Raw genomic sequence first — 25,077 nt, 5'->3', positions numbered from 1 at the left:
TCGTGAGCAAAAAAAAATCCACATTCGCATAAATTAAACGTTTTAATTTCATTTGGAGTGAAACGCCACGACGGAGGCACCATAATTTCCACCGTATTATGTGGCGCACACATGTGTGTTTCAGTGTGGTGGTGGACGAGTTATGATTTTTAATATTTTCTTTGCCTACAACGTGCAACAGTGAGGAGCATTGTGGAAAGGTGCTTTTTGCATCGTAATCAAACGATTTCATCAAGTCGAAAGTGAAGCGATGTTTTTTGGGGGGAAGCTCAACAACGACACCTGGATGTCAAAACGAGATCATGTAGAGTGTCGGCTACCTCCTATTGCGCTTTTGAAAAAGAAAAAAAACCCTCCAAACGATGTGTCCAGCAAACTAATCGAACGGGCATCATCTGCTCAAATGCTGATGACCGGTAATTGATGTTCGTGCGTTGTCTTCTACCCGAAAAGCAAAATCGAAAGCGACGAACCCCTTAATGATGATGGCACGCGTCAAAACAAGATTGAAAAGGGCTCTGTTCGGCGTTCGTAATCAACAGCTTGCATCCACTTTTTTTCAGGATGAATTATACAAAACCCTTCACGAAAGCACGTGTGTTCGTGTGTGTTTGTGTGTCTTCAATTTTATACACCCTCCATGGAAGCAATCTGGTCACCAACGCCGATTAAGCTGATGTTGGAACACATGATAATGAAGGTCGTAAAGGTTGCCACTTCGGTGTGCTCTGGGTTTGGCAAAGATGTCAATGATACGCACGCTCCGTTGGCGGCGGGGTCTTACATTAGCATAAAAATGTGCTTTTAATGCACGGTTTGTAGTTCGATCTGTTGCGCCGCAAGTGTGCCAAAGGGTGGTGAAAGAGCACATGTCATAATGCCATGCATTTTGCGTGCTGTGGTGCGTGTGACATCATGCGCGTAAGATATCAAACTTTATCTGTAGCTGTACCAATGGTCTTAGAGTTTTAACGCATTCGGTTTTAATTTTTAACCACCACGACTTGCTCGTAAAAAAACAAAAAACATTGGAATAAAGAAAGGCAGAAAGCACGAAATAAGCACGAAAATGTGTATGCAGATAAGACATTGCAAAGATAACATCAAAACACAACGACTGCAGGAAAAAATGGAAAAGAAACAATAATAATGCTCATGTGAAGATGAAAGAATGGTACAACATGACTCCATCGGATTAGCTGCTCCTCTCGCCAATCAAACCCCAACCCACACATGCTCTGTTGGAATGTGGGTAAAGATATTCGAAGAAGAGAGGGAGGTCACACGTTTGCAACGATGGCGATGCACCCAGTGTGCATGATGCCGGCAAAGCCTCCCTCCCGGTGGAGAGTTGTGCCCCCGGTACCTTGATCGTAGGTCGGGATCGGAGAGAAAACTATTACACACTCGAAACGACACGACTAACCTACATATCCGTGTCATCTTTGTTGCCCCTTCCACACAGCTCCCTCACGGCGCAAGTTCACCGTGTCTCACCGTGGTCTGCTGATTATGATACCTCGACTCATCCTACCGCCAACCAGACATGGGTCGTGGAGTAGGCTCCGGTGAAGGATTTCATTTCTGTTGCCTTTAGTCTAGCTTTCCATGGCAATCTGTACGGTTATGATTCATTATCATCTTGACTGTAGGGAGCGCGTGTGTGCTTGACTATTTTCATTTCCATCTGCTTTCGTGCATTCATGAATATATACAGCATTGTACAAAAGAAGTAAAAACAGGTGAAGTAGTAAGAAAAAGATTAATATAACAATAGCTACTCACTAAATAATTGAATTTATAGTTCAAGTTGAATGATGTTACATCCCGACATCGTGGATTCAATTCGATGTCTCAACGTTCTATACTCGATTCTCCAATGTTTCGTCCTAAATATTTCGTTTTCAATATTTCGTGCTCATCTCAAGAGTTGCACTTGCTTTGTAGAACACTGTGCTGTTGCTTCTTTCGCTCTGTTTCACCATTTTGAAGTGCATTCCTGAATCAGCTTATCGATTATCGTGGATACACATCGTTAGATCTTCCCTGTTGGGAAGGGTTGACGTTAAGCATGGAGTTCCCTTTGGATGGCGTGGACACAGTAAGAGAGCCAGAGAGAAAAAGGGCGCGTGTGATCTTGACATCGTCTGAATCGATTATCGAGCGCTTTGTGCGGCGTATCGATGGATCGGCGTTCAATGATGTTTTGTCCATTCATTCCTTTGACGTCTGATTTGTTTTCCCTCCCCAGTGGGAGGAGAGAATAACCCTTGGGATGGAAAGAAGTTTTGAAGGACCAATCAATCATCGTTTTCCTATTCCTCTCGCCATGGTAATCGTCTTGTAATTGAGAATGGGTCTCCATTCGCTTCTTTTTTTCCTGCGAATTCATGTAATTGATGAAAGAATAATATCGGCTGTGCTTTATCGCCATTTTGCCTACGTTGTTCCTTGCATCATTCGTATCATTTTCTGCATTTGTGGTCAATTTTATCGCATCCAGTCCCCCAACACCTTGACCAATTTTACGCCTTGCGAAACATCGCTCGGTTTCGCGAAAATTGACGAGAGCTTGTTACTTCAGTGTAGTACTAGGGTCAGAAAATGAAGGTTATTACCAGTGGCAGATTCGCCCTTCAATACTCCTTTTTTGCAGGTGTTGAGATGTACAGATGCACCATACTCTCCGGCCACTCGACAAGACACGATAATCGAGACACGAAACGCGAAAAAAAGGGAAAACGCAATGAGGATTTTAGGTTAGCCCGAAAGCAACGTGAGAGAAGCAAACACACATGCAAGCAGACGCGCGCATCTGCATCATAATCAATTCGTAATCAACCTCGAAAAAGGGACGCGTGGTCGTCATGGTGATCACGGTCCCTTGGGATATGAGTGTCTCTCCCACTCCAACAGCAATGGCTACAATTCAACATCAACAACATCATTACCATAAACACCGTCGCTAATGATGATGCTATTTGGTGCTCGAGGTTGTTTGTAACCTTCGATATCTTGCCGCAGATGCATCCTAGCTTCACCACTTTTAATCCTCACCCGTTCTCCGTGGAACGGCCGTTGAGTTCGGAAGATCTTCGAAATTACACCAAAATCCAATCCAGGGAACAATGCACGAATCGAGACGCCCGGGCACTATGTTACTGGGTCTGTAGGTCTCGTGCGATAAGATCTGCTGGAAGGAAAGGATGGTGAAAGAAAGAGAGAGATATATAGAGAGAGAGAGAAAAAGAGAGAGAGAAAATTTCCTTGCTAGCGTGGGTCGAATACGATTTGAAGGCCAATCCCTACCGGCAGATTCTTACACTCTTCCCACCCAGAAAAAGCTTACCGTGTTGTTTCTCTTCAATGTCTCTCTTTCTCTCTCTCTCTCTCTCTCTCTCTCTCTCTCTCTCGCTCTCTTCCCTTCTTTTCGAAGATGCATTTGCATCTGATGTTCCCTTTTATTCTCCTTTGTTTACAGCTAATAATTTTATCTGAAATTATTGATCATAACAAAATTGAATTCCCTTTCGATTTAGTAGGGAGACCCTTTTAGGCTTCATTGGATTAACACACTTCTAACGAGCGTCTCGTGAAGGCGAGAGCGTTTTTCTCCATCCCCAATCTTTACCGAAACACACACATGTAGGGGAAATAAAGGGACCGATGTAAAGATGGGACACGACCGAACCGTGCCACGTGCCACCTTACTTGGGTGGCGTGCGCTTCATCGCGGGTTTGATCAGTTCCACGAAGAGAGATGCGATCGAAATCGTTTCTTGCGTGTTTCTCTACGTCTTCAGTTTGGGAGTTTGGAGTCTTATGGATCCCCGGAGACGGTATTGGAATGCTGCGCGAATGAAGAGGGATGGCTAATCTGATTAATGTTACGATGGGACACTACCACCGCAGGTTGCTAATTGATGTACCCCCGAAGGAGACCACCTTCTTCGCCTGGTATGTAAATGCTTTGCTTTGCTAGAGTGTGTGGTTTGACTACGTTCCTTTGGCTGGAACTAGTTGCCAGATAGTTGCGGGTGCCAATTTAGAGCGAAACCATCGATTGTTTGATTTTGGAGCTTCGATAACAGCTTATTCGTGATCGTGAGCTTGATGTTTATGTGGGACAGCTAATGACCGTCTCAGAATGTCTTTATTTCCGATCGATTTCTATTTTTGTGTCATGGAAAAACGTAGCTTCAGATTGGAAGAATTGAAAATGCAAAATTTTTGTCTTGAATTTCTTCATAATGGGTTAGAAAATGGGAAGTTTAACCAAATGAGGATTCTAGTTCGTTCTACGCCGTAGAAAATATTTTCCCAACATTCTTCACTACAAACATCCCAGGCGCAGAATACAATGTTGCACAATCAAGCCGTCTTATCTAAACATTTCCGTAGCAAAATTCCATATCCATGTCGGTTTTCTTTACTTTTTCTGCTGTGCATTTCACGCGCTCTGTAAGTCACGCTTGTCAATCATATGCAGCCGCAGCCGTGTCTCGTTCGTTCTATTGAAGCATCCATCAACGTACCATCATATCGTATAAGGATAGATGGGAATGCTATTTTCAAACCGCTGCAAAGAATAGCACCAGCTCATCGTTACACAACCGCGCACCGTTGGAAAAAAGGTTCTTCTTTGATCGATGATAGCCATTTAATGTGCAATTTCTTCCCGGGTTCGTGACGTGTCGAAGGGAACACCTCACTTAGCAAAGGTTGTGAAGAGTTTCTTTTTCCTCATCTTAGCGCTCCTTTAGCTTTGTGCGCACTTTGGGAGGTGTTAATTAATTATTAAAAGTGAGACAGGAAAAAGAAGTTTTTTTTTTACTCTCAATGATTAAGACAGTCATCACACATCATCCGTTCAACACCACAAATATGGATAGGAAATGTCTTAATATACTCTTCGTACGTGAAGGAATACGCCAAGTGTGAGAAAATGCATCCACACGATAGAACAACTTTCACCCTGCCAAACAAGGCCTTGAATGCATCGGCAAACGTCAATAGCAAGAAAGTCACCCAAACCTCAACTCATTTCCGAACGAAATTCCGCTGCTTTATGTCCCATGCGTTGGGGAGAGAGGAGAAGTGGGCTTGCAAAAATATTCCACCCAGAGGTTTTGTTGATGAAACCTGTTCATCATCAATATCGGCCGGCTGCTGCCAATCATCCGTATGCAGAAAAGTGCATTTACCGAAGAGTGGCAGGCCTGTCCGAGAGGATGCTTGATGCTTACTTTCTGTTGCAAAGCTTAGCTTCGCGGGCATCTAATGTAGTGATCCCCGTGTGAGAGGTTTGACCCAAAATCGGTCGTTCATTTTGTGTCGAAGCGTTCGGTATGGACATTTATTGACCATTTGTTGGTAATGAGTACGATAAGTGCTATTTGGAAGCCCAGGATATTGCGAATTTAAGAGGACTGACTACATTTAAATATCCTGGCAGTTGCATTCTTCTTCTTCTTCTTTGCATAACGACCTCTATGAAGTATGAAGACCGGCGCCGTTGTCGTCTGCACCACCGGGCCGCCCAACCGCCCGGGCAGTTGCATTATAATCAGCAAAATCAGCTTGGACTGAACTTGATAGATGTTTTATGTGGTTTAAGCAGTTTTCATCTTTTTTTAGAATGTTTTATTTCGTTGTCTTGATAATTATAGACTCGAGATTTTGACAAAAAATTCCAAATCGAGCCTTTAAAAGCTTTCGAATTTATTTGGTACAAAAACTTTACCATGTTTTTGTCCATTTCCATAATATGAAATAATTTCTGAAAAGAGAAATTTATTTTTGTTGACAGCATTTTATGTTCCTAATAAAATGAAAATCATTTCGATGATAATAAGGAAAATTCTTCAAAAGAATGAGAACATATGTGCACCCTCAATTTGATTGCTTACCAATTTCGATTTTTTTACGATGCAAGAATGCAGCCAAATGCATACACAGTTCCCCCCGCTACCCTGACGCCAATCCCAAGTGTCACATTTTTACGATCATCATTATTTAATTCCCAACCCTTAAATTATTCATGGTAATTTGGATTTTGGGAAAAAGATTGAATTCTTAGGCGTGACATGAGAATTGAGCGAAAAAGCATAAAGTTGCGATCGATGCATGGCCCAAATTTTACGACCCTCTGAATGAGCGATTGACCATCCCATTGCTTGCTGCTGGAGGACACTGGTTTGTCACCCAGTCGAAAAATTCGACCTTCGAGCCACCCATGTAAAGAAGAGAAGGGTTTCTTCGCGCTTCGGCAAACCTACCGTAAGGCGATAACGATGCAGCCTGGTCGACACTGCTGCCCAGCAGACACTGCTGTAGGGTCTGGTTTATCATAAAAATCATAGACTGTGACGTTTATGGAAGAGAAAGACGGTGGCTTGTGCTGCAGTCCACTGATTTTGATCGCCCGGGTGGTTAGTTTTTGATAGTTAAATTAAATTAGTAATGGTTTCGAAAAGGAAAAAGGAAGCGATTCACAGAAAAAACGCCTCAGTTGAGACAGCTCATTTAATGCTTTTATGTAAATGATGAGAAAAATCAGTTCTTATTCTTAAAGAAATGAACATACGAAGAAAGCAAGAATGACGCCAGGGGTGCATTAATTGATATTTTTACAGTCTTTTTTAAATTTAATTTTCATTTCTATTACTTTCGCCTAACCTTTAAGAGCCAGTGTGGTTGGTATGCAAATTGTTGCTTTCAAAAGCGAACATCAAACGGGGTGGATGGCTTCAGGCACCGTTATCAGTGAGGTTCATCATCTTGATGGATGGTCAGGTTTGTGTCCGAAAATGTCCCATTCTTTTCATCTCTTTCCGCTGGCAGAAAGGCAATTTTTGTTGTGCTAATAAACAGTGAGACAGTTTATTTTATTTTACTGTATCTTTTGCTGGAACAGAAGACGTCCCAAAGATATAACGCTACAAATTTATTTAGAATTACGAAACGCGCGCACTGCCGGTAAGCGATCAACGTTAATCGTCTCATCACTCGCCTTTTTAAGCGTGCGTCTGGACGTTGTTGCTATCAACTGTCTTTGGTGAATCGATCTTTTGCTTGGAAGGCTCTGTCCTTCAGGGGTTTCGCACGCATGGTATGGGTCGCTCGCAAAAGTCATCCGTGTGGTACATAACCCCCTGGCCAGGAACAATGTCTCATAAACATGTCAAAGACTTTTGCTCATTGCACGCTGGCTTGGCTCATTTGTTCCGACTGGTCACAAGCTCTTTTTTTTGCCGTCCATTTCTCCACACGAAGACGAGCAATTGCAGAAGTTATGTAGCTTTGTGTACGGGTGGAGGCTCGCAGGCTTCATAAATCGTTGGCGGCAAACGCTTGGTACAGCTTTCGGCAAATGGGAAAGATAAGTTAGGTTTTGTCCCGAAAGCGAAAGGGAAAATGGCATCTGCTTAGAGAGTATGCAAATTAGATGCTAATCGTGTACAGAGAGCGTGTAAATCGTCTTTCGAGTATGATATTTTAATTTCAGCTTGTAACACGCGGCAACTAGACGTCGTTTAGGGCAGATAAGATTGATGGAAGGTCTCCTAATAGCCTGTAAATCGTACGTTATAGATGGGAAATTGGCGAATTAGTTTTTGTGCTCGTAGGAATTTCGCTCTACCATTGGAATTTCGCTCTACCATTGGAATTTCGCTTATATTTTGGTAGACGACCAATATGTTTTTCGTTATACTGTTCAAAAAAACTCTGTTAAGTGTGCTAAAAACCATCTTTTTAAAACCCCCAAAACAAAATGCTTAAGTATTAATAATGGTTAAAATCTTAACTAAAAAATAAAAATAAAATAACGTAAATGAGAACAACCCCGTGAACAACATTCCATCAAAACAGAAAGACGCTTCTCTTTTACTACACTAGCGCCACCATTGGCAACGAAGCAAACTATAGGTCAGCGGAAGCTTTCTCGTAAAAGCTTTCGAATGTAGACGCCTGGTTGTTCATCAAATGAAGTTTTCGCAAATTTTTTTTTACCCAAATAAGCTTAGTTGGGATTTTTTGATTTTTAATTTATATTTTTCATGTTGACAATATTTAAAACATTATCTGTTAAAAGAGAAACACTTGAATCCTGCATTAAATAATTTTTTTTTCTAGTGAATTTAGTGCAATCCTGCAGGAGCGTTTAAATGCTCACTCTGGCAAATGCTTTGAATTCCTTATTGCTTCCCATATTTGATTTCGCTCAGGATCATAAAATTCAATTATCCTACTGGAGCGTAGGCCGTTGCTGCTGCTGCTATTTCTGCGGATGCACAGTCCAAGTTCAACCTTAATCTTTCCCTACCGGCGTAACGTGCATTGGATTAACGATGCTAGGATTTCTTCTAGTCGATCCAGGCGGAAGAAGAAGACGGAAAAAACAACATAGAGGAAAGTGAACGAAAACTCATTACACGACAAACCGCAGAAAACGAATCGAATAAATTATTCTCGTTTGCCGGGGTCGCGTTTATTGGCTGTGTGTTGTGCCGACATTCACTTATCCTTTCCACCATATCAAATGGGCTTTGCGTGTTTAGCGTATCCGTTGAAAGGATGGGCTGGAATGAGGTGAACCTCCTTTTGCTTGCTCATTGTGGACTACTTAAGCTGGAGAGGTGAAAATGGAACGAAAAGTGGTTGGCCGCCTACAACGACGCTTTGAAGGACGACGTTAATTGGCAGCCACGAAATCAACCGTTTGCCATTACGATTGTGTAACCGAGGTCATTTTTCTCGCTTCAAGTTAAACCCCTTTTTATTGTTGTAAAAGAAGAAAAAAACTAAACTTTTATGTCCATGTAATGAAATTAAGCTCGCGTGCTCGCGTCATCGAATCGGATCTGCTCGAAAAGCTCGCCCGTTTAAACTGCGCGAATGTAACGAGCATGAATGAGATCGCACAAGCTTTTTGTGCTTTGCCTTACATTCATGCTGCTGCTGTGGCAAGTTTCCCGCGTGGGCAAGAAATTTATGCTTCCCGTGGTATGCCGGTTTCGGTTGGACTTTAGTCGTGGCTGAGATTTGGATCGAGCGCGTGTTCGTGTTGACTGTCTGTTGAAGTTATGGCAATGAAGCGGTTTGGTGCGTGAAACTACAGAAATTATTCTTGTGATTGTGAAATATGAAGTGATATTGTGTTGAATGTAGAATAAAATATTATTAACAACAAGTGCTTCATGAGTGAAACTAAATACATTCCAAGATTTCCACAGTTTCAACTGTACGTTCGTAGAAACATTGTGATGTGATTGCAGACAATCTGTGAAGTGCAGCAATCTAAGAAGATCCAACGAAAGTCTACGATGGATTATATAAACCTCAACGCTAAATTGCGCCAGCTGGCCATGGGTATGACAGGTAATGTACTCTTTTTCCGGAGTTATTCCACTTGATTCTACCCGTCTCAGTGAATCAATAATACTTCCATGGGAATTAGCTCTACAAAAGGGCGCCTCCGAATATGACAGGATACTTGGGGCACGTAATGGAGAGACAGACAGAGAGAGCGGGTTAAGCGGCTTAAATGTCACGTGAAAACACCACGTTGTTTTCCCCCGATAGATTGCCCACGGAGAAAGAAAGGCAGAAGTTACGCCAACGGAAGCATTGGAGAATGACACGTGCTCTTAACGGAGTAAAATGTTGTATCATATGCTCACTCCGAATCATTCCCTAAAAGCACCTTAATCTTGGGGCTCCAAAAATTGGGGTCATTTAGATCTTGTGTGCAAGACAACGCAACATATATTCCCACCCCAGGGAGACACAAACACACATCTCCAGGTGAGGAATAAAAATACTTTCCAAGCATCCATCCGGACGGAAGGGTGTACACCTTTCACTCTTTTTTCGGCAGTTCAGACGAGAAGATAGAATCGGACAGCCTTCGTGGTCCGGGGGCTTTATGTTGGAGATACTACGCAAAAGAGCGGTTTAATGTTCCCGAACCCCGAGGGCTATTTATCGTGATGACCGCGTGTCCCACCTTCTTTTTCGACGACGGGAGCTACATTCGAATATTTAAATCTCACATCGTGGGACAAAGAGATCTGTTTTGTTATTCTTTTATTTCGGCGATTGGAAGTGAAGAGCGTTGCAAATTTTGCGCTTTTCGTTGCTAAATTTCATGCTTTTTTGGGACCAGTTCCTCCGGTTGTGCGGTTGTGTTTGGAAGTATGGGTCAGGTGTCGTCCAACAAAGTTCAGTCTCTTAGCTGCCGGCTTACCAGAAGTGAAAGTGATGCTGAGGTCGGGAAGGATGGCATCCAGCTCGTGAAGTTATGTTTGGAGTTCTTGAACATATGGCGAACGTCGTACATCGTTGATGGTTTATCATCGGTATCTGTTTGTTTTGAACAAGGTTTTCGTCTCAGAGACATGAGGCTTTGCGGAATAGCACGTGCTTCACGGTAAGCTCTTCCATCGGTGTCGATGCACCTGACTGACTCACCGATGGCGACAATAACCTGTTGAAACCAGTTGTGTTTCGTTTCGTTTCACTAAACCCCTGCTAGGAGCGGTCGTCATTCGTTGTGATGCACTTGAAATGATAATTGATTAACACTCAAGCAAGTGGTTTACGTTAAATTGTAACCATCGATTAAGCAGACTGGTTAAAGGCGAGCAGACAAGAAGAGCGGTGTCACTAATGATGATTGTGCGTGATTGATTAGGGAAAGTGCTTGCATTAGAACTGTCTTTAAGTTTGTACAGCGAAGGCGAATGAAAATCGATTTTCATGATAATACAGTGTCTTGGAATTGCCGAAATAGTGTTACGTTTCATCACGTTAAAAAACGCAAGTTTTGTTTGCTCAAAACAAAAAACGCTGTTAGTCCCATATATTTATCATGAAGCATTGTTGCCATTTTGGATCAGCACATAATCTATTTCTTCGCATGGATAATCCATCGAATAAGTTCGTAAAAATGTTAAGCAACTTTTTGTGGCATGGTATAAATCCACGGCAACAAGACGTCTACGAAAGCTCTTTATCCCAAACTCCTTTAACATCGTCCCCGTGGGATGACCTTATTGCGTGAGCATACAATAATAAATCCAATCTCTCCGATATAAAATCCAGGCAGCAAAATTTGCCGTGCCGGGCATGCTCTACGGTCCCAATCACATGCAGTATTATAAATTCGTACCAAAATACCCAATAATAACACCCCCCCCCCCAAAACAAAACCCAGCTTGGCATGTGAGACGCGCATGAGTCCAACAACAGCCTTCGTTATTGTGCCCTTCGATAAGGAGATAAACTTCTTTTTACGAAACTATGACCAACCAACCAGTGGAATAAAAACTTTCACCCGAAGTCATAGCCCGGGTATATTACGAATCGAAAAAAGGGCATCAAAAAGAATCCAAATTTATTCGTTGGAATTTTGGACGAAATTCGGATGATTTGAACCGGGAACTTTGAGTTGGTTCAGCTGGTTTTTTGAAGCAACAACAAGTTTATGTACCGTGACGCAACAGGGAAGCGTAATATGGATGAAAAGTTTCAGACAACTTTAGTCAAGACATCCGGAAGATGCTGTCTTTGATGTATGCTTGATAAGGAACTAAGCTCAACTAAGTATGCTGAGCACGTGTCTTATCGTCAAATCCGATAACTCACTTTAGCGTTGAGATCTGTGCTTTCGAGTAGAGCACCGAGCAGTAAGCTGGATAGAACAGATAACTAGCGTATTCTTGGAAAGAGCAAAAAGAGGTTGAAATGCTATCAATACCTCATAGAATTTGTAACATTGAACAACCAAAGCAACCAAAGTAATACAAATCAAATAATCAGTTGTCTTGCTTCCTGTACGATACAGTGTTAACACATGCTTTACAATTTTATGTGCTCGATAACGGATCGCCGGATGCTTTTTGTTGAAAATCAAAAACAAAAGTATCGTAGCTTCGATAACGATAAGTCTCTGATGTGTTCTGGAAGTTTTATTTAAGTTCAATTGGGTTATTACATGTCTATTATTGTGGTCACTGTCCGTGTGTTACCTTCTCGTTGGAAGGATGTTGATAAGAGAGTGAAGTGTGTCCGGAAGTTCATGTAGCGTGTTGTGACTCATATCAGTCTGAAGTACGTTTGCCGTCTATGCCGACTGTCTGTATCTATATCAGCTACTATCTTTTTGGGGAAACCCTGCCACTCTCATGCCCACCAAACTGTCTGCTTAATTATTTATCAGAATAACCAACACGAAAAGCTTTTTTCACTGTCGCTGTTATTCTGGAAGAAGCGGTATCTCTAACGAAATGCATATTTTATCGATTCTGTCATTCGAGGTTTGCCATCTCGTAGCTTTTCTACATGGAATTTACTTCCCTAGGAACGGTAACATTTCTTGACCGTTCGTAGCATATGGTAGTAGAAGAGAAATTAACTACAGAATGGACACGTTATTGCCAACTAAATGTAACACACCTCCCTTTACATTAGTTTATTGAATTGATTTTTCATGTAAAGTGTGAAAGAGATGTCGATAATGGAAATGCATCTTCTCAGTTGCATAGGGACAGCTTTCGGATCTAAATGCCAAGGTCACAAACGATTGCCAAGCTGGCAAGAAAAGCGCATCCTTGCTGTGCTGGTGTGGGTACACATCACACACACAAACAACTGTGTTGTATGCGCAGGACGTCCTCATTTCCTGGTATTGATTTCCAAGGCATCAAACCATTGACCATGCGATGACGTCATGAAAGGAGCACAAGATGTTTGTTGTTGAACTACAGTAGGAACAGATTTTTTTAATCTACTACTGGAAAAATCACTTCACGCGTTCATAAGTGGTTCTACTCTACTATTGGATTCATTTAGAAAAATCGATACAAAAACGATTGGTTGAACACGTGGGTCTGCCTTGTTATCACATCCGCGAAGCAATTAAGATAAGCTTTGATATGGCCGGCAAGATGTGTAGAAAGATTACAGACAGATAAAATACATGCTCTGGGGTCAAGTATAAATAATGCCATCCAGCGTGACCAACGGTAACAGACCGATACTGACTGTCGTTCTGCAAAGAGAAAACGCCTCACGATGGGACGTCTCAAGGTTCGGAGCGTGTGTAAGAGTGGCCTTACTGTACTATTGTGTTTGAACCTTTTGTGTCAAGTACTCGTAGTGAATTGTGAAGCAATAGACAATGCAACTTTGTTATCATCTGATGATGCAGTTCCGATTGCGATTGATTCATCAGAAAGTGTCGATGAATCGGTAGTGAAGAATTCATGGAACGTAGATAATTCTTCCTCGGATCCGGCAGACACGACGCCTTCATCGAACTCCACAGATATTTCAACCGGTTCCACTCCGAACTGGAATGAAACGACTCCTGGTGGGAATTCTCCTGTGTGGAATGTAACTGACCCACCGTTGAACTGGACGACTCCTGATGTTAACTCCACGTGGAATCCTACATCGTCAACTCCTCTGTGGAATACAACTGACCCACCGTTGAACTGGACGACTCCTGATGTGAACTCTACGTGGAATCCTACTGGATCAACTCCTGTTTGGAATGTCACGGATCCTCCTCTCAACTGGACGACTCCTGATGTGAACTCTACGTGGAATCCCACTGGGTCAACGCCTATCTGGAATGCAACTGACCCACCGTTGAACTGGACGACTCCTGATGTGAATTCTACGTGGAATCCAACTGGATCAACTCCTGTATGGAATGTCACGGATCCCCCTCTCAACTGGACGACTCCTGATGTGAACTCTACGTGGAATCCTACTTGGTCAACGCCTGTCTGGAATGCAACTGAACCACCGTTGAACTGGACGACTCCTGATGTGAACTCTACGTGGAATTCTACTTGGTCTACGCCTGTCTGGAATGTAACTGACCCACCGTTGAACTGGACGACTCCTGATGTGAATTCTACGTGGAATCCAACTGGATCAACTCCTTTGTGGAATGCAACTGATCCGCCTGTCAACTGGACGACTCCTGATGTGAACTCCACGTGGAATCCTACTGGATCAACTCCTGTTTGGAATGTCACGGATCCCCCTCTCAACTGGACGACTCCTGATGTGAACTCTACGTGGAATCCTACTGGATCAACTCCTGTGTGGAATGTCACGGATCCCCCTCTCAACTGGACGACTCCTGATGTGAACTCTACGTGGAATCCTACTGGGTCAACGCCTATCTGGAATGTAACTGATCCACCGTTGAACTGGACGACTCCTGATGTGAATTCCACGTGGAATCCAACTGGATCAACTCCTGTATGGAATGTCACGGATCCCCCTCTCAACTGGACGACTCCTGATGTGAACTCTACGTGGAATCCTACTGGGTCAACGCCTATCTGGAATGTAACTGATCCACCGTTGAACTGGACGACTCCTGATGTGAATTCCACGTGGAATCCAACTGGATCAACTCCTGTATGGAATGTCACGGATCCCCCTCTCAACTGGACGACTCCTGATGTGAACTCTACGTGGAATCCTACTTGGTCAACGCCTGTCTGGAATGCAACTGAACCACCGTTGAACTGGACGACTCCTGATGTGAACTCCACGTGGAATCCTACTGGGTCAACTCCTGTGTGGAATGTCACGGATCCCCCTCTCAACTGGACGACTCCTGATGTGAACTCTACGTGGAATCCTACTGGATCAACTCCTGTGTGGAATGTCACGGATCCCCCTCTCAACTGGACGACTCCTGATGTGAACTCTACGTGGAATCCTACTTGGTCAACGCCTGTCTGGAATGCAACTGAACCACCGTTGAACTGGACGACTCCTGATGTGAACTCCACGTGGAATCCTACTGGGTCAACTCCTGTTTGGAATACAACTGAACCACCGTTGAACTGGACGACTCCTGATGTGAATTCTACATGGATTCCAACTGGTTCGACACCTGTAAATGTTTCAATTCCAATCGAGACTTCCTCGCAGATCCTCTCAACACCACCTTCACCACCAGTATCTCACCCTCACAATGTTCATTTGGATCGCAGACCAACGAGAAGAACTACACTACCCCCAACAACGAAAACTACGAAGCAAGCAATCCGGGTAAAACCCGCTGATCGTACGCCGACTAAGCGCGTTCGCCCCCAGCTCTTACGATCAAAGGCACATTTCGATAGCAGAACTAGATAAAAACGAATACGCACACACATCCGCTTCGATGTGCCGTTGGTTGGCAGATGCATCTGAAGTAGCCGATTCTTTGAAACATATTGGTATCAGATTGATGAACTGATGCGCCAGCGATAAGCAATGAAAGGGGTGACCACAACAGATAGGAAACGGAAGTTTGATGGCGCGTGCAATTGCAAGAAGTGCCTTTAATGTTAATTGAATACATCTTTATCTACAGCAATACACTGGTAGTGCGTAATGTGGTCGGTATGTTGATGGACGAATGATAATTATGATACATTTTGTTTGAGGCCAAGCGATCGAATCGAAAGAAGTAGCAAGAGGGCGCTCAACAGATTAGATGTTGATAAGGTTTTCTAAGTAAAAGAATCTTCTGATAGAGATGTTGTTTACGATTTATGTAGTGTATAATATACGAGCTCCTTAAAAATTGCATAAATATTTTTAAATATTGGACTATATAAATTGTTTTCTGCTTCTTTTTATGTTTCACACTGTAATACATCAGCGCCGGCGCTTCACCAATCCAAATATGTTCACGTTTTCCCCTTCATGTGTTTTCTGGCCACAATCCCTTTGTTGCTGCTACCTTGTAGTAACGGGAGGTAATGTTTTGTTTATGTTGTGCGCTTAGGCGCGAGGCGCTCGTGGAGCGGGTGGCACTACTGATGGGGGTGTCACTGTTGCCACAGACACCAACACCCGCTTCGCGTTACTAGTAGCGACGACAACGACGACCACCACAGTGTTCTACGCGCTCTGCAATCAAGATAATGTGGTAGTTGCGCACGCGCTTCACAGGCCAGCATCAGCTACGCACCAACACAACACTAGCATTGGCATGTTTGACTATTTCAGCATAAAATAAGGCAATGCTCTCTCGCTCTCATACGGTATGCGGCCATTTGTCTCTCCGTCCGAAGGGTTGCAAACAATTCACGGGAACTCATCGCGTACAGTCCGCGAAAGAACGTGAACCACGCGAGACACTAAACTTCCCCCGATCCGTGTGTCCGCTTCGTGAAGCTTTTTTTTTCGCCCAATTTTTCCCACTCGAGGGAAAGAAAAGGGTGCTTGCTATAGAGAACCGGGAACGGTTGTATAGTGAGCTGTGCAAGTGCAGTTGCAATAATTATGGTGGCGTTTGTCCGTGCCCCTGCACTACTGCTCAATGTTCGCGTTTACCTCGACGGCAGCAGCTTCTATTTCTCAAGAGTTGGTTATGTTTCGCGCACTTAATTGGTTTGCATTGGGTTTAGCAATAATTTAGAACAAAAACCCTCTCACCCCAGTTTGTGCTGCTTCTTCCGTTGCTTGTGAGTGAATGGTGGTTTCGTGAATGTAAAGTATATCCAAGTTTCTGTACCATATTGCACAAAGAGGGGTGGCATCATGTTCGTTCCGTACCTGCAGATAAAAAGTTGGAAAAGCAAGTCTACCGTCCTTTTGATTAATCGATAAAGTGTCGTGTCGTGCGGTGCGTGTAGATTTTCCGAACCAACGCAACGCATTACGGTGGTGTCCCTTTTGCAGTTCGCCGTACTTCCCAGTTGTCCCTCACGTGGTGTATTTCTGGTGGTGTGATGAACAACAAGAAAAAGTCACTGCATTTCTGCTTGGTCGTTTTGTGGGAGTGTTTGTGATTTGATGCTACAGTGTGTATGTGTGTACCTTTAAGGAAGAGAGAGAGAGAGAGAGAGAAGGCCAGCATGGATAATAAACATATCCCTCTAGCTTTTTGTTGTGTTCGGAACCTAGGGGCCTTCGTGTGCGGTTTTATGAGTTCCCCAAGGATACACAATAGCACCACGATTGAGTTGTGGTTTGTGGAGTTGGAATCCTGCTGTGCATTCCACCTTGATCCCCTTTTTATTTCACACAGCTGACTCACCGGAGCTGACTCACATCTTTACGATGTTCATCCGTGGCAGGATGAGGGATGTCTTGTAGGTTGCACATGCCAGCAGGATAATAGTTATTTTAATGAAGGGAGCAATTTTCCGATACATCCTCAAACTACATCCAAAGAGCCTTTTCCTTGGTTTGGTATGTTTGCAGCTTGATGCAACTTTTTCTGTCCAGGGAAAACTTCAGGACACGTAAGACCCTCCCTTAAGCGATCCACCAACAAGACGATGACCGGGGAGGGCTAGTTTTGCGATGATGTCATCGTTCGTTACTTCCTCCAGAAAGGGCTTGGCGTTCGGATCAGTCCGTTTTGCCACAACCGACCGGCACGTCGTAACAAGCAGTGTGGACTGTGTCGACCGCAGGTATACACACATCGGTCTAGGTGCATTGAACGTTTGACTTCAACTTTTAGGATCACTTCCTACTTCATCAAACCCATCTCGTTTATCGTTTAGTTTTGTTAGTGACTTGTTCATGAACCTTAGCTAGTCGTGTTTGCGTTTGCATTGATTGCACATTAATTTACACAAGTGTTCGAAAAACAAAGTTACAACCAAATGTTTGTCACGGCGACCGCAGACTGTGAATCACCCGACGGCGACCCGTGCGTTGATGCGGTCCGCGATCTGGCGTACTGTCCGGTGGATAATCCGGCCACGGTACCGATGGCCCCATCGCCACGGAAGCCACCGACACCGGCCAAACACAGGAGCAACAGTATGAGCGGTGGCAATGCTGGTTTGCCACCGATCAATCGTGTACCGAAGGCGGCACCACGTGCAACCCAACAGCCACCAACGCCAAAACCAAGATCAGGTATAATTTTGTTTCCTTTTTTTGGGGGAGTTCTAGGAGCAAAAAAAAACCATCAGTCATTCACAGTTTGATGTAGAAGAAATAATTGGAAGAAGAGTTCTGTTTCTGATTTATGCATGTACCATAGGTTAGTGTGTTGTGTTGAGCGTTTCAAGCATAATTCTAAAGAAAAACGCTCCTAATTTGTTTTGTGGGGCGCGGTGGCCCGTCAAAAATGATTACCCTAATTGCTAAACATGGCACGGCAATCAACTGTAATAGCGTGCAAACAATTTATATCCCGACGGAATTAAATGACGCCACGCGTGTGGAAGAGACAGAGAAATTTGTGTTAGGATTTTTGAGTTTACCTTGCAAATAACTGGAAGGATTTCTTGGAGACAATTAAGGGAAACCATGACTGGAATATCTACCAGATTATTTCGATACGTAAAAGAGAGAAAGATCTGAATTATTGATTCTTGTTGTTGAAGAATGTTTCTCAAGAATTTTTCAACGAAGCACCCACACCCTTGACTGTACAAAGCCATCATTAGCTTACGGAAGCAGAAAACGTAGCGGACTGATGCTAATCATTCCATTGAAATGTACGTACAAACTGGAAATGCAGTTTGTACGCACCCTGCCAAGTTCATTGGCCTGACTGCTGGCCGTTGGTTGAGTTGTTGCTGAGCGCCACGTTAGTAAGTTCCCACCTATGTCCGGGAGTTGCTCTTTTTTTTTTGGTTTGTCACTTTAATTTCCACGACGCTTCTGCTCACAGCCACAGCCGCATCATAAAACGTGTCTTGTTTGGTAATAGTGCGAATCGTTTGGGGCTTCTTGGGCGCCGCTGGTTAGCCATCAAATGCGAGCGACATACGCTTCGACATTTTGTCCCGTCATGTCCGTTTAAAGACGACTCACGTCATCTAAGCTTCACACGCTCAATTTACACGTGACGTCGCAAGCCAAAAATCAAGCTCGTTCCATCCTGCACGATTTCCAAGACGAACGGAAATCTGGTCCATTAGAGGTGTCAGATTTGGTACGGCCATTAAATATGCATTCGTTTTTCCGAATCGCAATCAAATCACGCTTGGTGATGCCGCGCAATGCGACGAAAGTGAGTTGTTGTATGAATCAAACCGCTGCTCGCTGTGACTGTGCTGTGGTGAAAATCGATTGATTTATGCAAGTCCTTTAAGGGAGGAAGATGGTCCCAAATAGTCTGCCAGTGATGCGTTTAGGAAGAGGAGCAAACATCAGGATGCGAAAGAAAAATGAAGCTTTTTCATTGCTTTTCAATGTGCGTAGGAAATGGGGTCATGTTTATTCTGCTCCGCTCATTGATTGAACGATTAGAGCCGTCTCTGCTCTCGAGCTTTCTGCCTTGAGCCTGATTCAGGCCGTACATCTAATGAATATGATGATGTAATGGGTGCTATGGATGAGACATAATGATACGGCAGAGAAAATAGTATCAATGCCAGGGACTTTACCAGAGAGTTAGGATGGACATATGCACGCTAGGGAATAGGTAGAGACTTGTTGACATACACAGTCGCCAAGAAGCGAAAGATTAGCCGAAAACATTGCAAAAGCAATTGAATACGTCTTGGAGCACTGAGTGAGCACTGTTGCTCAATGGTGGTGTACCATATGGTTGGCGAAATAAAGAATCTATTTTATTATTTCCCTCCCTTTTTTTGTACCAAAAGCACCGGGATCGATTCTTCCACACGGTGCATATTGGCAGTTACCCAAAACTAACATAGAAAAGAATCCTATTCTCAGTTTGCCAAAACAGGAGTTCCGGCAAATTGTGGGTACTTGGAAGGCTTTTTCTTTTAGTGCAATGTATCCTCGACTGGCATATTCTTTGCAACTCGTTACGACATCACGTCCGACGAGCTTTTCTCGTTCGTGTGGTTGCACATCCCGATCAACGGAAGTGGAGTTATGGCAAGTGTTCCGGACCACGTCGTAAAAGTGCAATTTTATAAAAATGTAACCCATTAGAGAATTGAGTTCAACTTCACCGGAAGTGAGATGTTGTGCCTGCCACACAAGCCCCAACTCCCATGCTCATGTTGGGTGCTCCGGGAGAAGACATCCACGGATGCTACCGTATTTCTGAGACGTGCAGTCTCGGGGTCCTTAAGGTAACAGATCTCGTTTCTCAGAAGGATCCGTGTGCTCCCCATTTCCAGCACGGTCATGAATTTGTAAACCTAATCGGCCCTAAAACATGTCCGTAAGTCTCTCACGGGTTATGTTGTCCTCTTCCTGGAGGAATTCTTACTTGAGCTAATTTTGTTTTTTCTTTCGCTTACGGAAAATCGAATTTGTGGCTCCCGGGGGTATTGCCATGAAGTAAATGGGTGGTCAAGCATATATGTGGGAGTTTCCATGTTTCGTATGTAAGAAGACGACATCATGGTTTCATGGTGCCCACCATAAAAGCTCCTGCAATGAAGCTAACACTGACAGCAAATGATAATAAATTCTCTGTTTATATAACCTCCACCAAGCACCAATGCGACGAGCAATCGGCAAACAGTTCAAGGGCTTTGTTCTACTCCGAAAACCCCTCTAGAGGAGGAACGGAAAACTATAAAACAATTTTTGTGGGTGTCAGAGCAGTTAATGACTCATTGTGGTACTGCCAAACGTGGTAAGTAATAGATCTTTTTTCCATTGCGTTAACCTTGGAGAAAGAAAACCTCACCGTACCATTGTACATCGAGCGATTTTACACTTGTTGCTTTTGGTCCGGTAACATGATCGATCGACATGAACGGTTATGGTGAAAAAAGACACCTGACCTCAAAGACTTGCTCTACGGATGGGGTTGGTGTAAAAGGAAGCCATTTTTTGTTGGTGTTGCCTAGAATGCCTCCTCTGAGGTTGACCCTCAAGGCGTGTACTTTATAGGCTGCTCTGCCCCACGTTCTCGTTCTAGGCCAGGGCTGATCGAGTGACTTGTCTGTATGTGTGTGTTTGGATAAAACCCGCAGACACAACAACTTGACATGTTCCGCTGGTGGCGGTGATAAAAAGCCATAGGCCGACTGTTACTACATTTATTGATGGAATGAAGGTTCGAAATGTGGCTCTTTTTACCCGCTTTTCCATCGGATCATGACGTAACTAAAAACGTACCAAAGAATTGTTGGTACGCATCGACTGAACTGATAAAAATTAGGTTAAATGTTTTTGCTTCCTTCGGGATTTTTTTCTTCGAGGGGTTCAGGTTGTGTAGCCTTCAGTTCGTTTATTGCATGGTGTGGCAAATGCTGTTCAAAGTTCCATTAGATTAAATGTATAGAGTTTGTTTTTTTGTTGTTGTTGTTAGTCCGTTAGCAAAACAATCTCAATCTCAAATGTGTGAAGACATTGTTTCGCCAGCCGTACAAATGTCTGTACGTCTCGGTAGTGTAGCCTTCACGCTGCAACTAAATCGATCGCTGTTCTTCAACTGCCATCTCTAATTTCTGCTTGTTTCTTTATTTTCTCTCTTCCTATCTCTGGTCTTGTTGCCTGATTGCCTTTACTTTCAGTTTTACCTACCACAACCCAAGTAGATAGCGTAAAGAAATCGTGTGATGATGAAATCGACACCAGCGGTGGTGCACACAGCCTCGGCGGAGTCAGTGGCAGCGGCAGCAGCAGCACCGGCAATGGTAGCAGTAACAGTGCCGCCAGCTTCCACCACGGTTCCAGCTATATCGGCCCAAACTACAAGACGATGACGCTGGGTCGTTCGAGTTTTTCGCACACCAGCGGTACACCCCGTAACACCCTAAGACTGATACCAGTAGACTTTTCGCTGTTCAACGTAAGTACAAGTAATACATGGGGTATGGGATCGTGGGTGGTTGAGCGAAGGGTCGTTCTTGAGCTGAGTTGAGAGTTTGGACAATGTTAGATAACGCTTAACGTTTCGGTCACGAGTTGAAAACTCTGATTATATAGATGTCGATTTGCTCGGTGATATCTGATCATGGATATCTGCAGGCCCTTTCAAATACTAATTTCTAAGCAAAACCCGGCACGAGCGAGGTACTCAGGTAGTTGCTCCACATTTGCACATTCCTTCCCCTCCTCAGTAATGCTAATGAGCTCTTTAACTTCTTTCGGTAGGAAACCTCCTCTTCATCTTCAAGAGCAACCTCCACGAATGATCAAACGTTTAGCGGGACGATTTTGTACAAATTGTGAAGCAATTCGTCCATTATGTGACCTGCCAAAGCTTTTCTCACCGGACCGTTCGTTGACGACAGAAAAGCGAGAAGAACTAGGCGCGTGTTGGTGTAGCGTATGACGCAATGCCACCGTTGTTGGGTCGTTTTGTTTCTGGAGTACTGGAGTACGATACAATCCAAGGTTGTCCGTTATGTTGTGACTGGTGCTGTGAATCGTTTAAATTGTCCGAAGTGAAGGGACCATTCGCTAGAACTTAATGCTGAAGTATAATCCAGATTGAGAAGAAAATCTGGTTTAATGAAGGCTCCAAAAAATCCACCAGTGACCTATGGTGCTACTTAATACCTGATATAGGCATGAGCTCATAATGTAGTAACGTTCTGCTTTATTGTTGCAAAGTCCAACTTTTGAACTTTGTAATATTAGTCTATATGCCCCACCTCGCATGAAGAGAACCACCAGCCCAGGGTTCAAATGGGAGCGTGGAAAATGTTGCATTTTGTGCCCTAACAACACCCCAAGTGTACTGGGAAAGAAACAATTTTCACACATTTGCAACTCACAGCTCGCTTCCGTTTGACTCCGACCGGTCTTGCAAAACTGTTTCATAAATGTTGAGGTCGACCGGGGTAGTGTTTTAACCTTTTTAACGCACACACGGGACGGGAAGCAGCATTCTTTCGGGTCGGGGTGGTACCGCTTTTGCGTCCGAAACGTGATCGGTTATATTTTCTGTTTAGATTTCAGCTTCAACTTTCAAAATGCGTGACCGTGTTCTAAAGCACAGCACGGCTGAGATATATTGTACAAAAAGGTTCCGAACCCTCTTTTCCCACCCAACGATTACTCCAAAAGACTGTGCTCCCAATCTCGGTCGGTCTGTGACGGTGACGTGACCTTCGCTTTTTCGGGCGAACCACTTTTATGCTAAGCGGCTATATTGTTTCGAAACAACAAGCCATTTTTATTTTGTGCTAATTTGATTTTCCCTTTCGTCTTTTTTTTTTTGTTTCGGCATATTGTTTCGACAAACATGGGACCGCGTCCGTAGGATGATGACTTCATTGATGAAACGGCGAACGATGGCGCAGATTCTGGCACGTGCAGCAGCAGCAGCACCAGTGGACAGCTGCAGCGAGCACAGCAAAATGGAGGCCACCGGATAGCGTACGGTAGCGTTGGTGGCAAGCGCAGCAGTACCGACGATCGTGGAATCACCAACAGTGACAGCAACAGTACAAACCGTCTGATGATCGTCAACAACGAGAACAATCAGAACAACATTAACACCGTGCTGCGGAGGACAAGTAAGTCAAGCGGGATTTTTCGGGAAATTGAAGGCTTAGCTTTAAAGCAGCTATGTCCGTCCCCAAATCGTTGTTTTGGTCCCTATATAACTCGATTGTTCCTAACTTCCTCCTGTTGTTTCCTAATGTATCCTCGAATACCTAACATACTTGTTGTTCTTGGATTCCCTAGCGTAATGTCAGCCTAATGATCATCTTTCTTCTACCCTCCATATCCGCTACTAATCCTTCTTTCCGCCGACTACACCGGAACTCTCGTAACTTTACAGAGAACATCATCACCCACGACGAGTATCATCGGTTCTGTGATAAAGCTCTCGAAAGTAAATATTAACTCTCATATCCCGCATGTGTGTGTGTGTGTGTGTTTGTGTCTTGCTTGCATGTGTGCGTGTTTATGCTTTCCTCTGGACATCATTATGCTTGGCTTTTGGTTATTTAATAAGAAGAGGAGATGTTGTGCCGGGTCAGCTGCTCCATTTTGTTTCCCATTTTCATCACGAACATCCGACCTCGCTATGCCGAAAGGCAAGCTGGTTTGGGGATAACACTGGACATTTTTTTATTAGCTTATTTCACCAGGCAGGGAGGGGAGTCGCTAACGGACGCTGGACATCCGTAAAATGTCACGTATTTGTCCGGTTATTGTTTCACGTTCATTGTTCCAAGAACTGGTTTAATTTCGATCGCCATTTTTTTGGTCAAATCATCATAATCGTCGTATTACACAACAGACGGAGAGAGATAAGGCCGTGCATGAGTTAATCACTCCTATTGTCATGTTGATATTGCTGTTATGGATTAATATTTGCTTCTTTTTCATCAGCTGTTTCTCCATTTATGTTCTTTTTACAGCTTGTGTTGTGTGGTTTGACTTCCTTGCACGTTTTTAAATTACACATCGGTTTGTTTTTGGTTTTTCAAAATTGCACTGTTTCACACCAAAAGCTCAATTTCGTTGTGAGTTCTGATTAATTTTAATCTTTCTGTTCTTATTTCTTAACCCACCCCAAAAAGCGTACGATCTTGCCACGCAGTGCGAATCACGACGAGCATCCATGCGCCGGCACACCATCATCGGATGCAATCAAAACTACAAACTCGACCCACTGGCAAGTCACTCGATGCCACCATCGCGACCCGCTTCCCGTCAATCCGATCGTGATGCGCTAAAGAGTGACACGCAACCTGCAACACTCACCACCACGAACGGAGCTAATGGAGTTCCGCCGAAGGAAAAGCCTTCCGCCGTGGTAATGCCACACGTCGTGAATGGGACGTCCCGACCGGCACCGATCGGAAGTGTGGCGACGGTGGGTAATGGAAGTAGCACCACCATCGAGTATGTCAGTGCAAGCAATCTGTCATCGTTGGACACCTGGACCAAAAATTCGCTCGACGAGCACCAGTGGAAGGATGCGTTCAATCTGAACGATCGATTGTCCCTGACGCTGGAAGAAATCGTACATATCCGCTCAGTGATGACCAAGGCCGAGCTTGAAGGGCTGCCGGTGGATGTGCACATTAAGGAGGACGTGGAAAAGAGGAAAGTTTGCTTCCTGTGTTTACGCACCCGGTTCACGCTGTTCGCGCGAGGGATCCTGTGCAAACTCTGCCAGAGGACGGTTTGTAACAAATGCAATACGAAGGTAAGTCGTTGACTTGGATCTTATTTTTAAAG

The 25,077-nt window shown here is 43.9% G+C and overlaps 2 protein-coding genes and 1 long non-coding RNA gene across 11 annotated transcripts in view; 2 read left to right on the top strand and 1 right to left on the bottom strand.

Annotated features, from left to right (window-relative positions):
• LOC126564726 (transforming growth factor beta regulator 1) overlaps positions 1–16,647 on the top strand; it is a 138,202-nt gene extending 121,555 nt beyond the window's left edge. The window contains exon 3 of the mRNA XM_050221820.1: positions 16,638–16,647. The gene's annotated coding sequence lies outside the window, so the exon portion shown is untranslated. The remainder of the gene's footprint in view (positions 1–16,637) is intronic.
• LOC126563913 (protein spire) overlaps positions 1–25,077 on the top strand; it is a 115,018-nt gene that overhangs the window by 88,991 nt on the left and 950 nt on the right. For 2 of the 4 annotated variants that reach the window (XM_050220709.1, XM_050220708.1), the window contains 4 exons: positions 21,444–21,721; positions 23,141–23,396; positions 23,666–23,719; positions 24,414–25,045. In XM_050220709.1, coding sequence (XP_050076666.1) covers positions 21,444–21,721; positions 23,141–23,396; positions 23,666–23,719; positions 24,414–25,045 — 1,220 coding nt within the window. Of the gene's footprint in view, positions 1–17,664; positions 17,902–21,443; positions 21,722–23,140; positions 23,397–23,665; positions 23,720–24,413; positions 25,046–25,077 lie in introns of all 4 variants that reach the window. The other 2 variants (XM_050220706.1, XM_050220707.1) reach the window with 2 other exon arrangements.
• On the bottom strand, positions 13,438–14,929 carry LOC126565914 (uncharacterized). Of its 6 annotated transcripts, none has more exons than XR_007607090.1 (7): positions 14,789–14,915; positions 14,546–14,707; positions 14,384–14,464; positions 14,222–14,302; positions 13,898–13,978; positions 13,655–13,735; positions 13,438–13,573 (listed from the first exon to the last, which is right to left on the bottom strand). It is a non-coding gene; the product is annotated as an uncharacterized LOC126565914 (long non-coding RNA). The 6 variants fall into 6 exon arrangements; XR_007607088.1 differs by having other exon boundaries at positions 14,546–14,626; XR_007607091.1 differs by lacking the exon at positions 14,222–14,302 and having other exon boundaries at positions 14,546–14,626.

Source organism: Anopheles maculipalpis, chromosome 3RL, assembly GCF_943734695.1.
Source record: "Anopheles maculipalpis chromosome 3RL, idAnoMacuDA_375_x, whole genome shotgun sequence".
NCBI lineage: Eukaryota > Metazoa > Arthropoda > Insecta > Diptera > Culicidae > Anopheles > Anopheles maculipalpis.
This window is presented reverse-complemented; position numbering and strand designations above follow the sequence as displayed.